General features: G+C 35.4%; 1 protein-coding gene and 1 long non-coding RNA gene across 2 annotated transcripts; one reads left to right on the top strand and one right to left on the bottom strand.

Moving 5' to 3' along the window:
• Nucleotides 1-6,114: 6,114 nt before the first annotated feature.
• On the bottom strand, nt 6,115-15,187 carry LOC127969436 (complement C1q tumor necrosis factor-related protein 1). Its single transcript, XM_052571381.1, has 4 exons — nt 14,935-15,187; nt 8,624-8,766; nt 8,372-8,481; nt 6,115-7,837 (listed from the first exon to the last, which is right to left on the bottom strand). The coding sequence occupies exons 1-4, from the start codon at nt 14,956-14,958 to the stop codon at nt 7,287-7,289; spliced, it is 828 nt and encodes a 275-aa protein (XP_052427341.1). The 5' UTR covers nt 14,959-15,187; the 3' UTR covers nt 6,115-7,286.
• On the top strand, nt 9,404-12,920 carry LOC127969437 (uncharacterized). The gene is made up of 3 exons (XR_008156267.1): nt 9,404-9,865; nt 10,228-10,404; nt 12,645-12,920. It is a non-coding gene; the product is annotated as an uncharacterized LOC127969437 (long non-coding RNA).
• Nucleotides 15,188-20,135: the final 4,948 nt, after the last annotated feature.

Raw genomic sequence — 20,135 nt, forward strand, 5'->3', positions numbered from 1 at the left:
GGAGAGTGATGGAAAAAGGGTTCAGCCGGACCATTTTGTTACCATTCGCACTGAGCTTTTAGTTCTCTCTCCTCCTGTTATTTTCTTACGCTCTTCCCCCCACTTTTCATGGCAGCGGTAAAGCCTGAGAGAGATGGAGAGTTTCATAGAACAAGTTTGGCAATGAAGTGCAGAAGCAAAAGAGGTCAGTTACAGACAACACGGCCTGTCAAACAGAGCACAAAGAGGATATGGGACTAAAGGAAAAGCAGACCCCTGTGTCAGAGAAAGAACTAGCCAGAGACAAGATGAGGAGTTGGGTGTTCTCAGATGAATGCAGGTAAATCAGCAAAAACAACAACCCATACAAAAAAAAAAAAAAAAACTAATACATAGAATAGAGAGAGAAAAAAAAAAGAGTTCTGAGTGAGCAAACACTGCATCAGAGTGGACCCTATAGGTATTGACTCAGAAAGTTTGAAACAAATGCATTTAAGCTTTCCAGAAGTTTTAGTTTATGTGTCTTTGGAATTGAAAAGAGAAGAACTTTAGGATTTATGGACGTGTTTTAGCTTTAGATACATATTTTTCATCAATAATTGAAAATTAAGTGTGTCTGGAGAGCTACCAGTGCTTGAGCTAGATCACTCACTCACACAGTTGTCTTGTGTAGCCAGAATTTTGACTTGTATTTGACTTTCACTGCAGCAGGAACCTATTATTTAACAGATCATAAAATAATAATAAAACAAGCAGAATAAACTTTTGCTCTAAAGTAAATATGATACTTCACCCAATTACAGTTGCAACTGAACCTGTTTTCACCATGTATTTTGGTAATTAGCATTATACACACTATTGTTCAAAGAAATAAATATTTTTATTCAGAAAGGACACGTTAAATTGATCCAAAGTGATAGTAAAGACATATTTAATGTTACAAAAGATTCTATTCAGATATCCTTTGCTATTATATAGAATGTTCTATTCATCAAAGTATCATGGTTTCCACAAAGACAATATTTCTTGAGCACCAAATCAGAATATTATATATGCTTTATGAAGTGAATGTTTTTGCCATATGATATGGTTATGTGAATAAAGTCATTCACACAGCCACATATTCATAACCAGTTGCTCTAGTGTGCTTGAATATGAATGAAATTTAGAGAATATCAATTTTAATGTTGGTCTCTTGCTCACAAACAGCTATCATTTGACTTCAGTATACTGTGAATATAGTGCATGAGCCATATGGTTTATTAAGCTTTTATGGTGATTTCGGTTCTTTTTTGAGCTTGACAACACATCCTCTTCCATTTTAATGGAAAAGCGCAGCATGAATATGAATCTTTTGTGTTCCACAGAATAAAGGAGGTCATAAAGAATTTGAATGACATGTGGGTGTGTAAATGATGACTTAAAGTTGTAATTTTAAGGGGAATTATCATTTCAACCACAGGTTGTGCATTCTGATTCTCCCTGGGATGTGTACTGTAAGTTGTTTTGGTTAAAAGCATCTGCTAAATGTCAGAATCAGTGGACACTACATCTGCCTTTCAGTTTATCTATAGTATTTAACCTCCATTCCAACCGCCTAATTAATTAGGAACCAACTCTTATTTACAATGATGACCTGGCAAGGCACAGAGATAAGGAGCCACATGGCCACAAATGCACAGTGGATTTAGAATCTCGGTCCGAGCCAGTGATATCTGGCTGCTGAATCTCATTCTCACTCCAGCCAAACCACGCGTCTTTTCCTGGGCATTTCTCTCTGATTTTGGATTTTGCTTGGCTCAGAGCTGTCCTCGTAGCCTGTGTTAATTACTTGGAGCTTCGTAATCCTTTTTTATGGCTTATTTATCCTTCTGTGGTCTTGGCTTGCTGATAAAAGCTTTATAAATCAGTGTGCATATCTTCATCAAAGCGGCAAAAGGCAGAATTAGAAAAGTAGACAAAAATCTTGTCATTTTTTTTTCTTTCTTCCTTATGTAATATTTGCTCCTCGTTCCTGCTAGTGGTTCAGTGGCAGAGCTCCAGGACTTACGCTGAAAATCTAATTTGAGAGGCTAGTACAGAGCCAAGTCCAGGAGCCAAACATAAATCTTTTGGAGCATAGTGCTGGATGAGCATGAGCTCTCCACTATCACTGCTCCACATCTCATGACCAATCTCTCTACACCTCCAGCTCTTCTCTCTTCTGTCTGTCTCTTTCCTCTGATACTCTGCCTTGTTCTGTTTCTCTTTCTCTCCTTCTTTCCCCTCTCCGTCATTCCTCTTTTTTTCAATTATCTATTTATCTGTTCTCTTTATTCTCTTAGTCTCTATCTCTCTCAGTTTTTTTTTTTTTTTTTTACATTTTAGTGATTTATATTTCTGTTCGGGCATGATGTCAATTTTTGGTCAACTTGGAAAGACTAATTCACCAAGGGTTCCTTTGGGAATTTCGAATGGGTTTTTAGAGTAGTGGTTTTCGATTTATGAATCAAATAACGTCTGTGGTTTACATTACTTGAGAAGACTTTAAATACTTTGTTGTACAACATAAAGTGCACACAAACTTGAATTTGTACCATAAGTTGCTAAGAAGTTGAACAACATCTTGAATTAGTAGAGTACTGTACTTTAAGCAATTTTTGTAAAAGTCTTTAAATAAATTTGAACACAGACCTTATTGTTTACATGTATTTGTACATATTTATAAATATATTAAAACATGCTATAAAACAAATATAGCAAAATAGCACAATTAGAGTAACCTAATAGTATAACAAATAAAGAAATCATTTTGTAAAATAAAATAAAATTACACAATAAAATCTCAAATTAGCAATCAGCAAAAAAATCAGTTGCTGGTCCCCACTGACTTCTATAGTATGGCGAAGAAAATAAAAACTACTATGCAAGTTAAAGTGGACCAACAAGGCTTTACAAAGGATAAGTATGAAAAATGACACACGATGTGTCAATAGTAGTAATAATTGCCATAGTAAAAAAAGTTGTGTATTTAAAATACATTTATTTCAAACTTAGTATTGTTCAAATCTATAACTTAATGACATATCACTCAAGTCTTACTGATTAAAATTTTGGAGTACTACTTGTGCACAATGCACATTTCTTAATATTAAGCCTAAAATGTGTTTTAATATCTCTATTGGTGAGGACTGAATGATATCAGTCTTTCAAGATATTTAAAGTGTACCTCTAGCACAATCCAAAATACTTTAGTATATCTTTAGTTGTATTTCAGCACTAATTCTTAACCATTAAAGTGCACTAAGTGCAAAGTTAGTTGTTCCAATTTAGCAGTATATTAAAAGTACAATTGCAGGGTATTTTTGTTAAGTGCATAAATATGCAAATGTATTTATACTTTTATAAATTATTTCAAATACATTTTAGTATACTTATTTTTTAGAAGGGGGGTGTAAATCTATCATCAGAACACATACTCTCCTATACGGTTGCGGTTTCTCTTACACATTGTCACAGTGACACACTGAGTTAGTGTAAGCTTAACTGGCTCAAAAGAAAAGCACTCTCGGATGACACCTTAAAAGCACTTTAAAAGCCAAAGAAAGTGGGTTGTTCAGTTGAGTGCACAGAAAAAGCGTGGGACTGCTGAGTAAACACCCCCTCCTCCCCAGCAGCATCTGATGGCCCATCCAAATAAAGAGCCATCACAAGAGCAGCACACATCATCAGCATTTTACCCCAGTGCTCTTTAATGGGCAGAACAAACTCTGAATCCATTGCTTGTCCATGCATTTTATAGCTGCAATCAGACTAGGATCTGATGACTGTAGTTTTTGTAGACAAAGTAGCCCTGTTATTGGCTAGATTGGAAATTGAATTTCAAATGATCTCCAGTGAGCCTTTCTTGGTTGACTGCTGACTCTTGATACAGTCATTTTTCTGTACCGTATTCAGATCATTATCTCAAATTAATTCTATTCATTTTGAATGACCACATAAATTCCCATACGGATTGAAAATATCCTGGAAACGTGTTTACTCAAAAAGTTGTATCAGAGAAAGAATCAAACTGTTGTATATACTATAAACTGTAATTAATTACGTGAAGTGCCTCACCATCAGCAAGTTAGACAGTAAAAAAAGGTTTCCAGGGGAGTGAGAGCTAGAGATTTGGTGACTCTCTCATTTATACTGAGAACATGATTTAATCTAGCGAGGGAGATAAATCTGTGGAAAACGGTGAACACTGATCAAGTTTAATCACAAGATGGAGACAAAATTGCAAAACTGTTTCTGCAGACAGGCTAGCAGTTGCTGTTGCTGAATGTTTAGCAATATACAGCCAAAAAATGAACATTTTTTCATCGTTTACTCATGCCCAGTGTCATTCCAACCCCCATATTTTCTGTCTTCTACTTTTTAGTAGGATTTGATTTAAGTGGATTGTGAATAATGCTGACAATTCCAAAAAGGCCAGGAAAGTAGCATAAAAAAAATAGTATCATATGTCATTGTGTCATATTCTCTATTCTTCCAATCAGTCAATTTAAGTATTCATTTTGAATGCAAGTAAAGTATTAAAGGTCAACACAATTGGTTATCCGAATTAAATATATTTTATTTTATATTTTGGTCATTGTATGGTAAGCAGGCCTATTACGATCCACATACCGAGAAATACATTTTTACATTTCTTGTAGGACTATTCAAAATGAAAGGGATATGAAAAGGGAGATGAAAACTGTCATATTTTTTGAGTCCAAACCTTTTTCTATGAAAAAACAGAAGATGATATTTTAAAGAATGTTGGTAACTAAACAGCTAACAGTCTACACTGTCAGTTAACACTGACCACTGAAAAAAAAAAAACCTGGAACAACATGAGAGTGAGTAAATGATGACATCATTGTCAGTTTTGGGTGAACTATCCCTTGAAGACCTTTTTAACTACACCACTAGATGGCAACAATGGAGAGAACCGAGTAATAGAAGAGACATGAATGTGCATTTACAGAGATGCAGTGTTACCCAAAAATGTTTGAATGGCTTTAATTTTAAACAATTGCAGATTTACAGAAGGGTCACTGGATCTGTCAATGCAGAATCACAAGTTATCAATATATCAATATCCACCCTGTATTTCACACAGAATATATTTATGTTACTCATTGTACTCTGGTGATGTCTAAGCTCCTCTGTGTTGTCCCTTAGGAAGCATTTGTTCTGATGTGAACAGCTGCAGAGATAAAGCAGGGTCACCAAATTTGACAGGGCAGCATAACAGGTTACTAAAATCTGTTCCCTCTGTCTATTTCACACAAAGTGGCTTTAAAATGTTACCTGAATTCATTCTGATGATGTCTTACCTCCTAATCTCCTATGTTTTATATAAAACATTTCTTTAATGTGAACAGCTGCAGAGATAGAGAAGGGTAAATAAATGAACCAAATCTGACAAAGTAGCATAATAGGTTACCGAACTCAGTTACCCATTTCTGTACATCACACAGAATGGCTTTAATGTTACCAGATTCACTCTGGTTATGTCTAATCTCCCCTTTTTTCTTGAATGCATTTTGCATTGTTGTGAACCGCTTAAGGGTCACTGAATTCAACACTACAGCAACAGTTTACAGAAATCTGATCACAGAATGAGAATATATCACAGAATATGTCACACAGAACAGCTTAAATGTTACTCAAATTCACTATTGGTCTAATCTTCTGTTTAATATTCTTAAAAGCATTAGGCTCTGATTTGTACAGCTGCTGAAATACAGCAGGGTCAACTAAATCCATAAATGTAGCATAACAGGTTGTTACCCCTCTCTTTATCACACAGGATCGCTTCAGTGTTAAACTGGTCATGCCTGCACTTCTGTCCTCTGTATTTTAGACGGATCACACACACACACACACACACACACACAGCATGGTCATGAAAAGTTAATTGAAAGTTACCAAAATCTGTTACTGCTCTTTATTCTTAAATATGTCTATTGTTCACCAAATTAATTTAATCTTTAATACTCCCATTCGGACATTTGGATGGACTGATTGCTTTTTTAAAATGAATGTATTTCATGCATAAATAACAATCAGATCAAAATACAAAAATTATGATATAGCAAGCAATGGCACTCAGACATCAAGTCTAAAAAGATTGTTTATTGAAATAAATGAACCTGTTTTACAGCACCACTCATTTATTGCAGATTTTTTACATTTAATGAACAGTGACCTCTAGGTTGACAAGGACAAAATCAACTATGAACACATTTACAAATTAACGATAATAATAAATGTGCTTCCTGCTGAAGCCCCTGTTAGTCTTTTAATAGAAACTTGCTGTTGACCACAGTAACCTGGTTCTTTCAAAAACTTTCCAAATAATGAGCTTTGGTTAAGTGCTAATAGTCCAGTATTATGTTTTATTTTATAGAGACCTTGTGCAAAACAAGAACAGATTTTCAAAGCATTGGCTGTTTTAAAGCATATTTTGTTATACTGTTATTAATTTCACAACGTAGTTGTTTATATACAGATATGACCATGAAGTCTTACCGGTGCATCCATTTATACAAATGTAACATTTATAAAACAGTACATTCCGAGATCATTATTAATCATAGTTACTCTAGTTGTCTGTAGCATGGACTGTGTCCAAGTAGCCCATTTTCTCATTCTACAATACTGTAAATGATACAAATTTTGATTTAATAAAATATTTGACAGATCACCGTTTTAGTGTAGTTTGTTGGCATTATTTAAACTTTTCTGAAATTATGGTAATTCGGCATCTTTTCTGATTTAATGATTTGAACGTTGATCTGAAATTGCATTTTTTTTTTTTATTAATCCTAAATTATAATTGTAGCACCATTTTCTACAACCAATTTAATACTGATTTATAGCTGGATATATTATAATAGATATAATACAATAATTTCAAGTAATTTGTTAAATGATTAGTGATATAGCTACACATGAAAAAGGCACCCGTAGATGTTGTGCAATAACTCTACCGTTGTCTTTATATGTATTTATACTTTTTTTTATTTTGATTGTAGATATAGATTTGTATTTCTTTAATATTACTAGCGCAATAACATTTACCATGTTTGTCAAATAGCACCAGCCTCTGTAACAATGTTAAAGATGGTCAGACACACAGGACACTCCAGTACTGGATCATAAAGATAAACTAAGGTTCCTCCTGAAGTACCATGTAAAACTGTTAAAAAAAATATTACAAAAAAAGAATAATACACCTCATTTAATAGACACTGTTTCATAAATCCCTGCTGTCCGTGGATTGTCTCTGCTTAACCCTCTGACTTTGCCTTAATAAGGTAACCACTAAATGTGATGTAGGTGTCAAAGTCATCACTGAACACAGCGTTCTCTCTCTCGCCCTTATAAAGCCGAATCCAGACCTGATCGTCCCTCTCCAGCTCCAGCATGAGGCTCTGGCTCTGCATGATGGAGCGGTCACTGGGCTGAGCGTACAAGATGGCCATCTCTTGCTCATTCTTCATCAGATGCAGGTATGTTTCCTTTTGGTTCCAAGTGTGCGCATTCAGGCTGAAGAAATAGATGCCGGGGACATAGCAAAAGAACTTGCCAGTGAACATGTTGAAATGGCCGTACAAGTTGACATATTCTGTGTCAAAGATCATGGTTTGGTAGTAATCGTTACTGTGCAGTGCCTTCTTGCGGCCCACGGAGAAGGCAGCGTAGTAGGACTTGCAGGGTTCTCCAGGAGAACCAATGCTGCCTTTGTTTCCCTTCATGCCATGGGGACCTCGGGCTCCACTTTGCCCAGACTTGCCCATTTTCCCATAAGGTCCTCGGACGCCAGTGTCTCCCTTCTCCCCTGTAAGGGAAGGAATGTAGTAGCAAATTAAAAAGGCCTTTACATTCTTAATCTCTAATTTATCATGCCTTGCTTCCTGAAACTGCATGTTCTGGTCAAGCTTTGGAGGGTTTTTTTTATTAAACATCTATTAATTAAAAATAACATCTCTCGGATGGTCTTGTTTGTGTGGAGTGTTGTTTAGACAAAGGCGCCAATCTCACAGCCATTACTCTTCTGTTGTTTGTGACAATTTGGCCCATAAAGTCACTTTCTGCAGAGGTTTGTCCTTTTTGGTGCATGTTTTCCTGCCCACAGAAGCAGCCTGTGATTAACCGGGCCTGACCTATATCATTCACAGTCAGTGAGATATTCTGCTAAGACTAACGTTGACCCAAACAACTGTATACAGTCGAAGTGAGTCAACAGATTATGTAAGTCGTTCTGTAAATGTAAGCTGTTGTACCACGATTATCCCCTTAAAATGGGAGAAGTTTACCTCATGAGTTCAAAGGCAGAAAACATTTTGAAGTAGATTTTGACATATTTTTGTACCTTTTAGGATGGTGATGTTTATCTGTGGCACAATATTGTACTGTGGGTATGGACTGGCATACTGTGGGGCCTCCTCTGCAGGGTCACAGCATCGCCTGCACTCGGTTCCACTAGATTCACAAAGGGATAGATAGATAGATAGATAGATAGATAGATAGATAGATAGATAGATAGATAGATAGATAGATAGATAGATAGATAGATAGATAGATAGATAGATAGATAGATAGATCGATCGATCATGGAACATACCTGCCATCTCTGTAGTATTCTGGGGATCTCTGGTGTTCTCTGGGCTCATATGTGTCTTGGTCCACATCCCGGTAATGTGCAATATACGGCTCAACCCATTTGGCAAACACCACCATCAGTAGTACCAGGCTCGAAATCAGCATCTGAGACGAAAATAACCTCATTATTTGGATAGATGTTAGGAAAGAAGAATTATTTGGATGGAATAATATACCAAAAAAATTACAAAAACACTTTTATTCAGCAAAGAATTATTCATTTAATTAATTTCCAACTTGATTAATTTCCGACTTGAGTAATGGTTGCTGAAAACGTTTTTTTTTTTTTTTTTTTTGCCATCACATGAATAAATTATATTTTAAAATATATTTAAATAGAAAACAGTTCATTTTAAATTGTAAAAATATTATAACATTATTATTTACATTATAATGTAAAATGTAACTGTATTTTTGATCAAATAAATGCAGCCTTGGTTAGCATATAAGAGACTTCAAAAGAATCTTAATGACCCTAAACTTTTGAACTGTAGTGCATATCTAAATTTCAATAACAGTACAATCAGATTAAGAAAATATGCTAACTGAACAAATATTATACACTTTAACATCAAGAGAGCTATAAAAAAAATGACTTGTGTATTACAGAAATAGTATGCAAGGACTTGATTTTTAATTTCTCTGAGCACAATCATTAATTATCATAAGTCACATAAATAGACTTATGAACACAGTATAGCACATGGCCTTGTGCTGTTGGATGGCCGGGGACCTGATGGGAGCACTGTGTTATAACATGACATTATCATTCTTGATTCAGCAAATGAGCAGCTTTGGTTTTGAGCTGGTTGCATTTGACTGATAGCAACAACAAAATTGTTTCAGATCAAACCTATGAAGAAATCCAACCATCATCGTGGAATTTCATTAACAACAATCAAGTGACGAAAGCTAATGAAGGGCTCCCACAACATTTTTTGTGATAAGAAATTCTCTGTGTTATGAAATCATGCAAATGTGGCCTGAAATATTATGAAACCAATGACAAAGACATCTTGGAATTTATTGTCCTATTTTAAACTGGCAATCACGCTAAACCACTATTTCATCTTTTTTCCCTTCTCACGACACCACAGCTCAACCCCTTTTGAAACAGTGTTTCCAATCCACTTAAAGCAGTATAGACTAAATGCTTAAAGTTTTTCCGCACATACAAATCTTTCTCGTCTGTTCTGTAGCACTGGTAAGTGATTTAAATTCAGTTTCAAGTTCATTTGAGTCTTTGCAGGGGCATTTATGTTTTTATTAACATATTGAAATATTTACTTAAATGCTGCTGTTCATAATATGTTTTAGATTCTGTTAAATACTGTAGGGTTTTTGCTGATTTAATTACATTTGATGTATCTGTTCAAGTTTAAGGCTGTCACTGTGATAGTTTAATTCTGCACTAATATCAAGTAGAACTACTTATTTTTTACTGGTTAGCTAAAGCACTGTATATGCATAGAAAATCAAATGTAATCCACTGCTTCAACAATTACATTATCACCGGTCTTTATACACATGTGCTTTAAACCTAACTGTGTTTCCCTTCATTCCTAGCTGTCTTACAAGAAAACTTTTTTGTGCTTGGGAACATACTGAAAAAAATTGAATCCCACAAAGTTAAAAAAAAAAAGAGCCTATATATTTTGTGAGGTGGCTGCAGCTAAATTATCAACTATTCAAAATACTTAACAAGCCAGTCAAGGCCAGCGGGAATTCCAAAAGATAAACGTGGTGAGAGTCAAAACACATCTACTTAAAGATTACAAATACTGTGACCATCAACCTTTTTCTATGAAAACAGTTCGTCCATAAGGAATGTAATTAATTTGATCGTAAAAATCCCCAAACCATGCCTAAGTAGTTGTCTTTTTTGCACAATCAAGATGTGCAAGGTGTTTGTATACTATACATACGTACACACTCATATACCATTTCTGGTAACACTATAGAATAAGGTTCCATTAGTTAATGTTAGTTAATGTATTACAAACAATGAATAATACATTTATTACTGTATTTATTCATCTTTGTTAATGTTAGTTAATGAAAATACAGTTATTCATTGTTAGTTCATGGTAATTCACAGTGCATTAACTAATGTTAACAAGCACAACTTTTGATTTAAATAATGCATTAGTAAATGTTGAAATTAACATGAACTAAGACTTATAAATGCTGTAGAAGGATTGTTCTTGCTTAGTTCATGTTAACGAAAGTAGTTAGCTAACATTAACTAATGGAACCTTATTCTAAAGTGTTACCCAATTTCTCATTGTGGAACAATTATGGTGAGATCAAAAATAAACAAAAAATTAATAATGGTAGGGTTATTTTATACACAATAGATACATGTAGCTTAATAAGTGCACTAAATATACACTATAACAGTTAGATTACAGGCTGTCATATTATTTTTTTAGTCTTCAGTGGTGCAGTGTTGCAGCACTACAGGAAATGACACGCACTAAATAATTGCACAGTAGTTCACATAGTAGCATGTAAACATGCCTTAGGTTTCATGGTCTGTGATCATTGATATTATTAAATAATCTTTTGCAGAGAGTGTTTGGTCTAGGTTGATAGCATGGGTAATCTAGTTTTTATCTGTTTAAACATGTTTCATTCTTTATTTTTTAGTGTTTTTGAGCCGAGTATTACATATTTTGATATGGTCACTCACATGATCACCCAGCCCTTGAGCCATGCAGCATTGTTGAGTGTGCACAATCCAAACATGCCCTAAAGTGAGTGTATAAAACTATAGACTGCACATAATACTGATATGAATCTGATTTTCTCAGATGAAGCCTGTGTTCTGAGTGTATCGGTGCGTTTTAGATGGAAGTTTAATGCAAGAAGGGGTCAGATCACTCAGTCTGAAGTTCAAAGCCGTTTTAGGGTAAGGCAGTGAGGTTGTGCACTTCTAATCCTCCATAAGCTTATGATGTGCTCACCGTCTGCACTGCACATATATGTATAGGAGTGTGGTGTTTCAAAGTCAGATGTTATTTGATGCTGTTAAATGCATATATGATCATATATATTTATTAATTGTATTAATTTTTTATTTTAGTTATATACATATCTTTATATCTCACATTTTGTCCATATACTTTTCTTGTTTTATTTGACATTCAGTCTGTCCAGAAGTCCTGTTTTATATTATTTCCCTTTCGCTTCTGTTTCTTTGATTATCCTGGTTTTCATGCTCAGCCTTGTTTACAGTCCCACATCTGATATCCTGGCTTTAGAATCCCTCTCCTTCCTGCGGATGTTGGGGTCTTGAGGTCATGTTTACATGTCAGCACATGTCCTACTTTAGCTCAGGCCCAGTCTTTTTGGCTAAATCAACATCTACCCTGACCTTTATAAATGCATTGCATAAGCAGAGAGTGTTTTTTTCTTTCTTTTCGTCTCCAGGGAACACCACACTCCAAATCATAATCATCCAACCTCTATTTTTCAGAACATCTAAAAGTCCCTGAACCCTCTGTAGGTTTGTAACCCTGAACTCCGAGTCAAGTAAAATGCATAAACATTTACCATATGCCATAACTGGATTTGGCCATTGAAGACTTGTACCAAAAATAACAGTTGACCCTTTTTACTTTATAAACGCACATTGCTGGTTGTATTTTGAACAATTAATTTAAGCATTTTACTTAACTCCTCAAACTTTAATCAAAATGGAGTAACTTGCATTTTATTGTTTGAAAAAACTGGGGGTTTCGATCAAAAAGATTCCATTTTGATGTGGAAATTACACACTTCACCTTTTTGAAATAATCTTGATGTTAATATACTTGTTAAACATCATAAAAGGAAATTATGTTGGTATTCTTTCATATTCCTAAACTGCAAACAGCCAGTGAATGTGTCATAATAAATAGCTGTTAATTTATCACAACAGATCATAATAACTATTTACTAATCTGCATTGTGCTTTTTGTCATCCCTACACATTTCCACAGGCATGCAGTGGCGTGTCTGATCTACGAGGTGTGGTTTTGGTGGATTTTCTCATTGGAAAACAAGTGTGTGGTCTCCGGTCAGTGATCCTGTTAAATTCCAACATCAATAAATGTCGACCAATTCTTTGTCTTTCTGCTTTGGTGTTTGGTTCTGGATCATATTGAAGGTGAGGCCCACCAGGTGCACTGTAACGCTTTTCTAAACTCTCCAGTCTGAGGTCAGGAGCTGAAGATAAACACTGGGGTAAAGAAGGACACTTTGGCTATAGAAATGAGGGACTGTCTCCGTTCTTGGGTTTGGATGTGTGACCATATGCACCCCAGTGACCTACTTTCAACCACACACTGAATACTCTGTGCTTCTGTCACTAGTCATGCACAGCTGAAGCCCCCATATGCCAGGTTCAATCTGCCATGTACCCTTTCCTACTGTACATGCTGTTTTTCCTCACATTCGTAATCTTTAAAATTCTTTGCAGCTGTTTTGTGATATAAATTCTTTAGAGGAAGTTGAACGAACCTCCGGGAATGAAAGTGGGAGTAAGTAAACTTTTATCTTATTAATTACAATTAGTTCATCGGATGCTAGTGTTAACAGAAAGAACAAGCACTTGAAACACAGCTGGTCACAAGTCATTTGAGTGTAAATGAGTAAACTTTTCCAGTTGTTTTTTAAAAGAATAACAAGCTCATATCAACATAGTGGAATGACACCAGCGGCCTCCACAGTCCCCGGTGGCCATTTAGGTGAAGGATAGTTCAAGAATTAAAGTGACAAATTATGGATTCAGTGTATTATTGACTTGCCATTATAAGCACAATTATGGGCTGCAATCAAACACAATAAAAATATATCAATTATTGGTAATTAATAGGCCAAGTTGCATGTAATTGTGAAACTGTGTTTGAAATGGAATACTAACTTGCCACTTAATTAGTGGCATTATACTTATTGTATAATGCATACTATTTTACTAAAATAATATTTGAAACAATATGCATTATGCGAGAACAAAACTCCTAAACAGCAGAATGCTACATTATCACATGAATTCATACTATACATAATGTATCCTGCTGAAATGGTGACAGTATAATGTTAGTATGCTTTCCGAACACAAGCATGGGAGTTACTCATGTGACTGCAAGGAAGAGCTTCCTCGAACTATTCATGCACATCCTACATTACATAGTAATTTCTCAAGGGTTTAACATTGTTTAGAACTGCCATTCATTTTACTTTAAACTAGCAATAGGTCATTTGGTGTTGACATCAAAGCTCAAACATTATGTGTGGTTCCTTTGAAGTCTGTTTGGCATAACACTGAGGCCAGATTCACCCCTGACCTATAAAAGCCACTTTGTCTGAACTTAAACATTCTCCATGGTTCAAAGAACCAGGCAAAAACTTTCATCTTCTACTTATCTTTTGCAACCCATTTTACTTCCACATTGTGACATTTGAAAGTGGGAGAGAAAAAAAACGATATTGTTGGACTTTTTATCTACTGGTAACTGACTGGAGGAACATGGTGAACCATTCCCTGATAAACCACTGCTCACTGCCAGTAGTATTTTAGGAGGGGCCATATACGTAAAATTATGCAAGAAAAGTCTGTTACACAACATTAGTTATGCAGTTTTTAGAACTTGGCTTTGTGATGGCATGTCTCAAGAATTCTTGTCCTAGATTTGGTTCCTGTAAGATGTGGCAGTGCTAACCTTTCCATATAATAATAATAATAATAATAATAACAGATTTCTTTTTGTCTTCATGAAATTTACCATGATCCTACATTGCCTATGATTTAATAGTAATCCTTAGGGGCAGGGTGGGATGCATCACTAGCAGAATGAATTACTTTGTAATATTAAAACCATATGAAACCCAGGGTGTTGTTACATTTAACCCAACTGCGTCGTTTTGCTTTGCACCTGCTTTTAAAATTGATATGTACATTTCTAAGATAGTTTGACTTAACAATAATCTCGGCATTGCTGCTATCTCTCAAAATAAAGCACCTACATTCCTAAACATTTATGTGAATGAGCAACCAACAACAGATAAAGTTAAATAATTTAACAAGTCAAACAAAAAACAAATAAATCGGTTATTGTACAAGCATGTTGTTATGCACAAGGATTCAGCTTCATTGGCATCTGCAAATGTTTTCACATAATTGCACTTCCCATTATGTGTAACAATGTAATTTGTTTGAACAGTTTACATTTACAAAAGTTAAATGGCATGCAGTACTAGTGTAATTTTCTATCCTAATGTGTCCCCTACCTTCATTTTGGCAGGTCCAAACATGAGGGTCCACAGAAGCTCTGCTGGGCTGCACTGAGGATGCTTGCGTTGACTGGGCCGCACTGCTATGTGTCTCTGAGAGTGTTATAGCCTGTCAGCGTTTCTAAGGCATCTCCCTCCTGCACTCCCAAACTCAGCATGCCGTTAGGAGCCAGGGAAAAAATGCAGGAAAGGAGGAGAACGGAGGGAGGAGCATGGAGGCATCCAAGAGGGTGGGGTGAAATGAAAACAACAAAAAGGACAAAGTGAAAAGAAAAGAAACCTTCCAAAAAAAGGGGGGGGGGGCAGAGTGGACCAACTGGATAGAAGGAAATGTGCAAGGCTGTGGAGAGAGAGAGAGAGAGAGAGAGAGAGAGAGAGAGAGAGAGAAGAGCAGCCACATCCTTGTTCCCAGACTTTTCAGACAAATGTTTAGTTGCTGACAGTTCCAGAGAACCTTTTAAAGAACAAGATTAGCATTTTAATGACCCAAACATTTCAAATAATATTTCAGGACTGGAAAAAAATATTATTGTAGGCCTAATATATTGGCATCAAACTAAAATACTCTGAAGATTATATGTAATATAATTTTGATTTGTTGAGAGTTTGCTCTTTTTAACTTGGTCTAGAATGCCTGTATCATCAGTTAAAGCTGAACTTTAAGACATTATATTTGATAGGTCAGTATATACTACCTACTGTACGAATAATTTAAAATGGTTAAATGTAGAGGATAATTTGGCTAATATTGGCATTTTTGTGGCTCAAGAGAGCCATTAGCTTAACCACATGAAAAAGAACATTGTTCCAAGGCATTCAGTCGAAATCACAAAATAATCTGTCCATCTCTGTAAATTAGCCAGATTGGCTGTTGTGCAACTGTGCCGTGAAGGGAAAACTTTGAAAACTTTTTATTTTTTACTTATCCAATGTTAATTTTATTCCTTTAATATTTATTTAAGGCTCAACCTTCTGACCTTTAAAACAGTTTTTCAACATTGAGGTACACATCTGTCAGCATTAGTATTTATGTCTAACTTTTAGATGATTTTGTACCATTTTAATGCTGATTTTAAAAAGCTGATGTTAATGTTATTTATTAACTACCTTTATACTGATTGACTTTCAGTAGAAAAGGGAAAAAGGGATACTGTTCAAACATTGTTTGTAATCAGATCCAGGCTCTCTGTGCTACGCATGTTTATAATCTTTGCAAAGTGCTTTTCATCCCAATCACCTGATTCATCAAGACATGTGGTTACTGTTACTGAGAAAAGACCAGTGGTGTCAAAAGTACTTGCATTCATTACTCAAGTAGAAGTATAGATACTAGGGTTTAAAAAGACTTTTGTAGAAGTTGAAGTATCAACTCAAGCTTTTTACTCAAGTAAAAGTGTAAAAGTACTGGTTTAAAAAACTACTTAAAGTATCAAAGTAAAAGTAATGTAAGGGGGAAAAAAATGCCATTAAGAACAAAAGCTTAGGCCGCACCACAGGGGCCTATTGTACACTACCCCACCTCCTCAAAAAACATTTTTCTAAAGGCCATAGGCCATAATGACTATAATGTTGTATTAAAATGTTCATGTTGAAAAATTTGGGATGCACTAGGCTTCCTGTTTCAGCCGCATATATGAAAATACAAAAATGGTGTGCACATCCCAAACATCCAATTAGGACACAGGTGCAAGACAACTAAATGATATAGACAAATAAAGAAGTGAAGTCTGAACACTGAAAACTACTGCTCCAGAGGAATTTAATCAAGCAACGTTTCGACCTTCAGGTCTTCATCAGCTGCATATATGCCCATTTAAAATGAACGCACTTTAGTACAATGCAAATACATTAAAGGACTAGAGATATGATGACTAGTTGCCAATAAGTATTGTTATGGTGCAAAAAGTCAAACTTCAGAGGCTTGTCATCAATAACTTGTGATTAATCAAAAACTAAAACTGAAAAAGAAATCATAATCCTGATACTTTCTTGATTGATAGCTTCTTGTATTTGGTACATACGGCTGCTATGTCCAGTGTTCGGGGGGGAACGAGTTACAAAGTTGGTATAGCCTACTTATCACAACATTGTCAATCACATCGTCAATCGAAAACGCTAATTTATTAAAACGTCTCGCTACCGAACTACCTACAGTAGCTTAAATTTGTGGAGGACGAAGAAAAAGCACTCATTTGGTAAATGAGCCAGTGAGAAATAATAAGTTTTAAGTAGGGTCCAGTGCCTTTTCAATACTTTAAAAACGGTACCGGCTCCTAAACGGTGCCTGAACCGATACTTAAAAAAAAAGAACCAAAAAAAACTATGGATAACTTTAAAGAACATTACAAATATTTAAAATAAATCCATAGCTTGTTGTGCAAGTTGTGCTTCCCTTAATCTAAGGCTAATAACTGTATTTCACAATCTGGGTCATTATTTAATACAAAACCACACATAATGTTTCTACTGTATCTCTGTCACTCACTCTGATATTTAGTTAAGATGAGTGCTGTCTGTCACTGTCTTAAATCAGTTCTGTGAATTACTGTATGGTCATCCTTTATAAAGTAACTACAATGTCGTTTTTAAAATACAGTACTGTGCAAAAGTCTTATGGAAAAATTTGTATTTTCTCCCCAAAAAGGGTTTTAAGCCAGTTATTTATATCTTTTGCTGTAGTGTGTCAGTAGGAAATATCAGTTTGCCATTAATTTTAATAATAATCTAGTGCGATTTTGAATGCACAAGCAGTTTGACAACGGCAAAATGAATGTTTGGAAATGTAAACTGATATTTTATACTGACACACTACAGCAAAATATATAAATAACTGTCCGAACACCATTCTTTTAAGTGAAAATACTAACGTGTCTAAGACTTTTGCACAGTAGTGTATGTATAAAGTACGTATGATTAAATTAAGTATATTTAAATAAGTGTAATTAAAGTATGTGTTCGTTCATATGTGTTATGGGCTAGATTTTCGCTGGAGGAAACGGCTGTGGTGTGATGAGCGAAAACTTTACAGATGAGAAACCGACTGCTACCTCGTGACCTTTTGTAAACTGTATTTATGACAACGAACTGCACATATATGGATATTCTAACAATCTACCAATAAACACATACCTTGTGTCCTCTGTTTGTTTAAGTGCGCATGCGCTGCTCCGTTCGCGGTCTGCGCTTCTGCGGATTGAAGAGCGCGCTGAAAGACGGGAGGAGACCGGTCTGACGCTGGTTTCATGTGAAATTTAAGCGGACTGACTCTGAGGCGATCGGATACCGGTTCCATACCCAACCCTACTTTTAAGAAATATATTTTTTGACAAACGAACCCAAAACTGTCTATGTCCTGGCTGGACTGTGATGTGATTTGTGTCACGTGCAGGTGCGATGGATCGCGTACAGACCAATAGGGTGTCGGGATGGTATCTGTTTATACTTCTCATCCAACCACAATCAAATTCACTCCATCCGGATGGCGCGATTTATCTGGATAGGTTTTTTTTTTTTTTGAATGATGACAAGCCGGAATGAAAACAAGCCGAAATGAAATAGCAGTAACGAAGCTATTTTTAAAATGTAAGGAGTAGAAAGTACAGATACTTGCCTGAAAATGTAAGGAGTAGAAGTAAAAAGTCGGCTGAAAAATAATCACTCAAGTAAAGTATAGATACCCCAAATTTTTACTTAAGTACAGTAACGAAGTATTTGTACTTCGTTACTTGACACCTCTGGAAAAGACAATATGTTTAGGTTTATTTGCATGCTAAATGGTTCAGTGGTAAACATGATGGAGGAAATTGCTGTCTTCTAAATTGTATATAAAGCAGTCTGAGCTTAAATGAAGGTCTTTAAGTATAAGAGCACATAAGGTTATGGTCATCATTTAAAAAAAATTCTTATTGACTGTGGATCTTGATATTGTCCCACATTTATTTTCATATTAAGACTAGGGCTGGTATACGATTAATATCTTTTAAATAATATTATAGATAAATATTTTTAAAGCGTGAAACAGACATTGTAAAATAGCTTCGGCAATAAATATTTCGTGTGATTCCACATCTAATGTATTACATATGCTTTTTTTGACCATGAGGGTGGGTAAATTATGACAAAATTTTAATTTTTGGGTGGGTGAACTTTACTTTCAAAAATAACATCATGCAGAGAAATATTAAGCTTGCAAAATATGCTTTTAAAATATTCAGTTTGTTTCTGCTGTTCATATCAATGAACACTAGATGTCCTCATTAGCAAATCTTGCTACATACAAAAACACTTCTATTCACGATTATTAAATAAGGATCTCCAGAGTTGCTTCTCTAAACAAGGCAAATTATTTTGACTTGTTTATTATTTTTGGGTTTAATACTGTATTACTGTGGTTCCTAATTATATCATAGGCTTATCATTATTGCTGATGAGTGTTGTTGTGCTATGTTATTGTAATATTTACCATTATATAATTAGAGGGGTATGTAAAAGTTTATGAATGTTTTACTCCATAATACAATAGCAACATATATAAATATGTATAGTATTTTTATGTTACACTAATCAGTATTTAGCACACCTTCCTAAGGAAAGGATCAGAAGATATGGCAATTAGTAAATTATATTTAGACAGACTTATTGACGTTCCAGATCTATACTTGTGCTCTTATTATTTTAGTTATTTTGCCTTTAATGTACATAAACGTGCAAACAATATAATTGCGCTTGTGAATTTATTTTGATGTTATTTACAGAGTGCGAGCTGTCTCTTTAATACCGCGTGGTTTAACTGTGTTAACATGTTGCTGCTGATTGGGCTGACATGTTTTAGTACACACTCATCAAACAAGAGAAAACGCATCTCAAACCCCGTTTCCAGAGAACATGTTGTTCAAACTGTAAACCGTAGCACAAATGATGGACAGTTGCACACCGGTTTGAGCTTGAACTTGCCCCAGTTGTTGTGTTTTTTTTTTTTTTAGTTACTCCGAGATGCGCATTGACGAACACGTGCAAGTCACTTACGCAATCTGCTGGAAAGCGTTACAGCAACGTGACCGTGTCCTGATTGGATCGTGTGTGACCAATCTAAAGAGATCCGCCAATCAGCGAGCGTGGGGCGTGGCCAGTACCCTGCAAACACTTGAGGGGTACAAGATGTTACTGTTCCACTGCTCTCCCAGACTCCCACTGCCTTG

This window comes from Carassius gibelio, chromosome B12 (genome assembly GCF_023724105.1).
Source record: "Carassius gibelio isolate Cgi1373 ecotype wild population from Czech Republic chromosome B12, carGib1.2-hapl.c, whole genome shotgun sequence".
NCBI lineage: Eukaryota > Metazoa > Chordata > Actinopteri > Cypriniformes > Cyprinidae > Carassius > Carassius gibelio.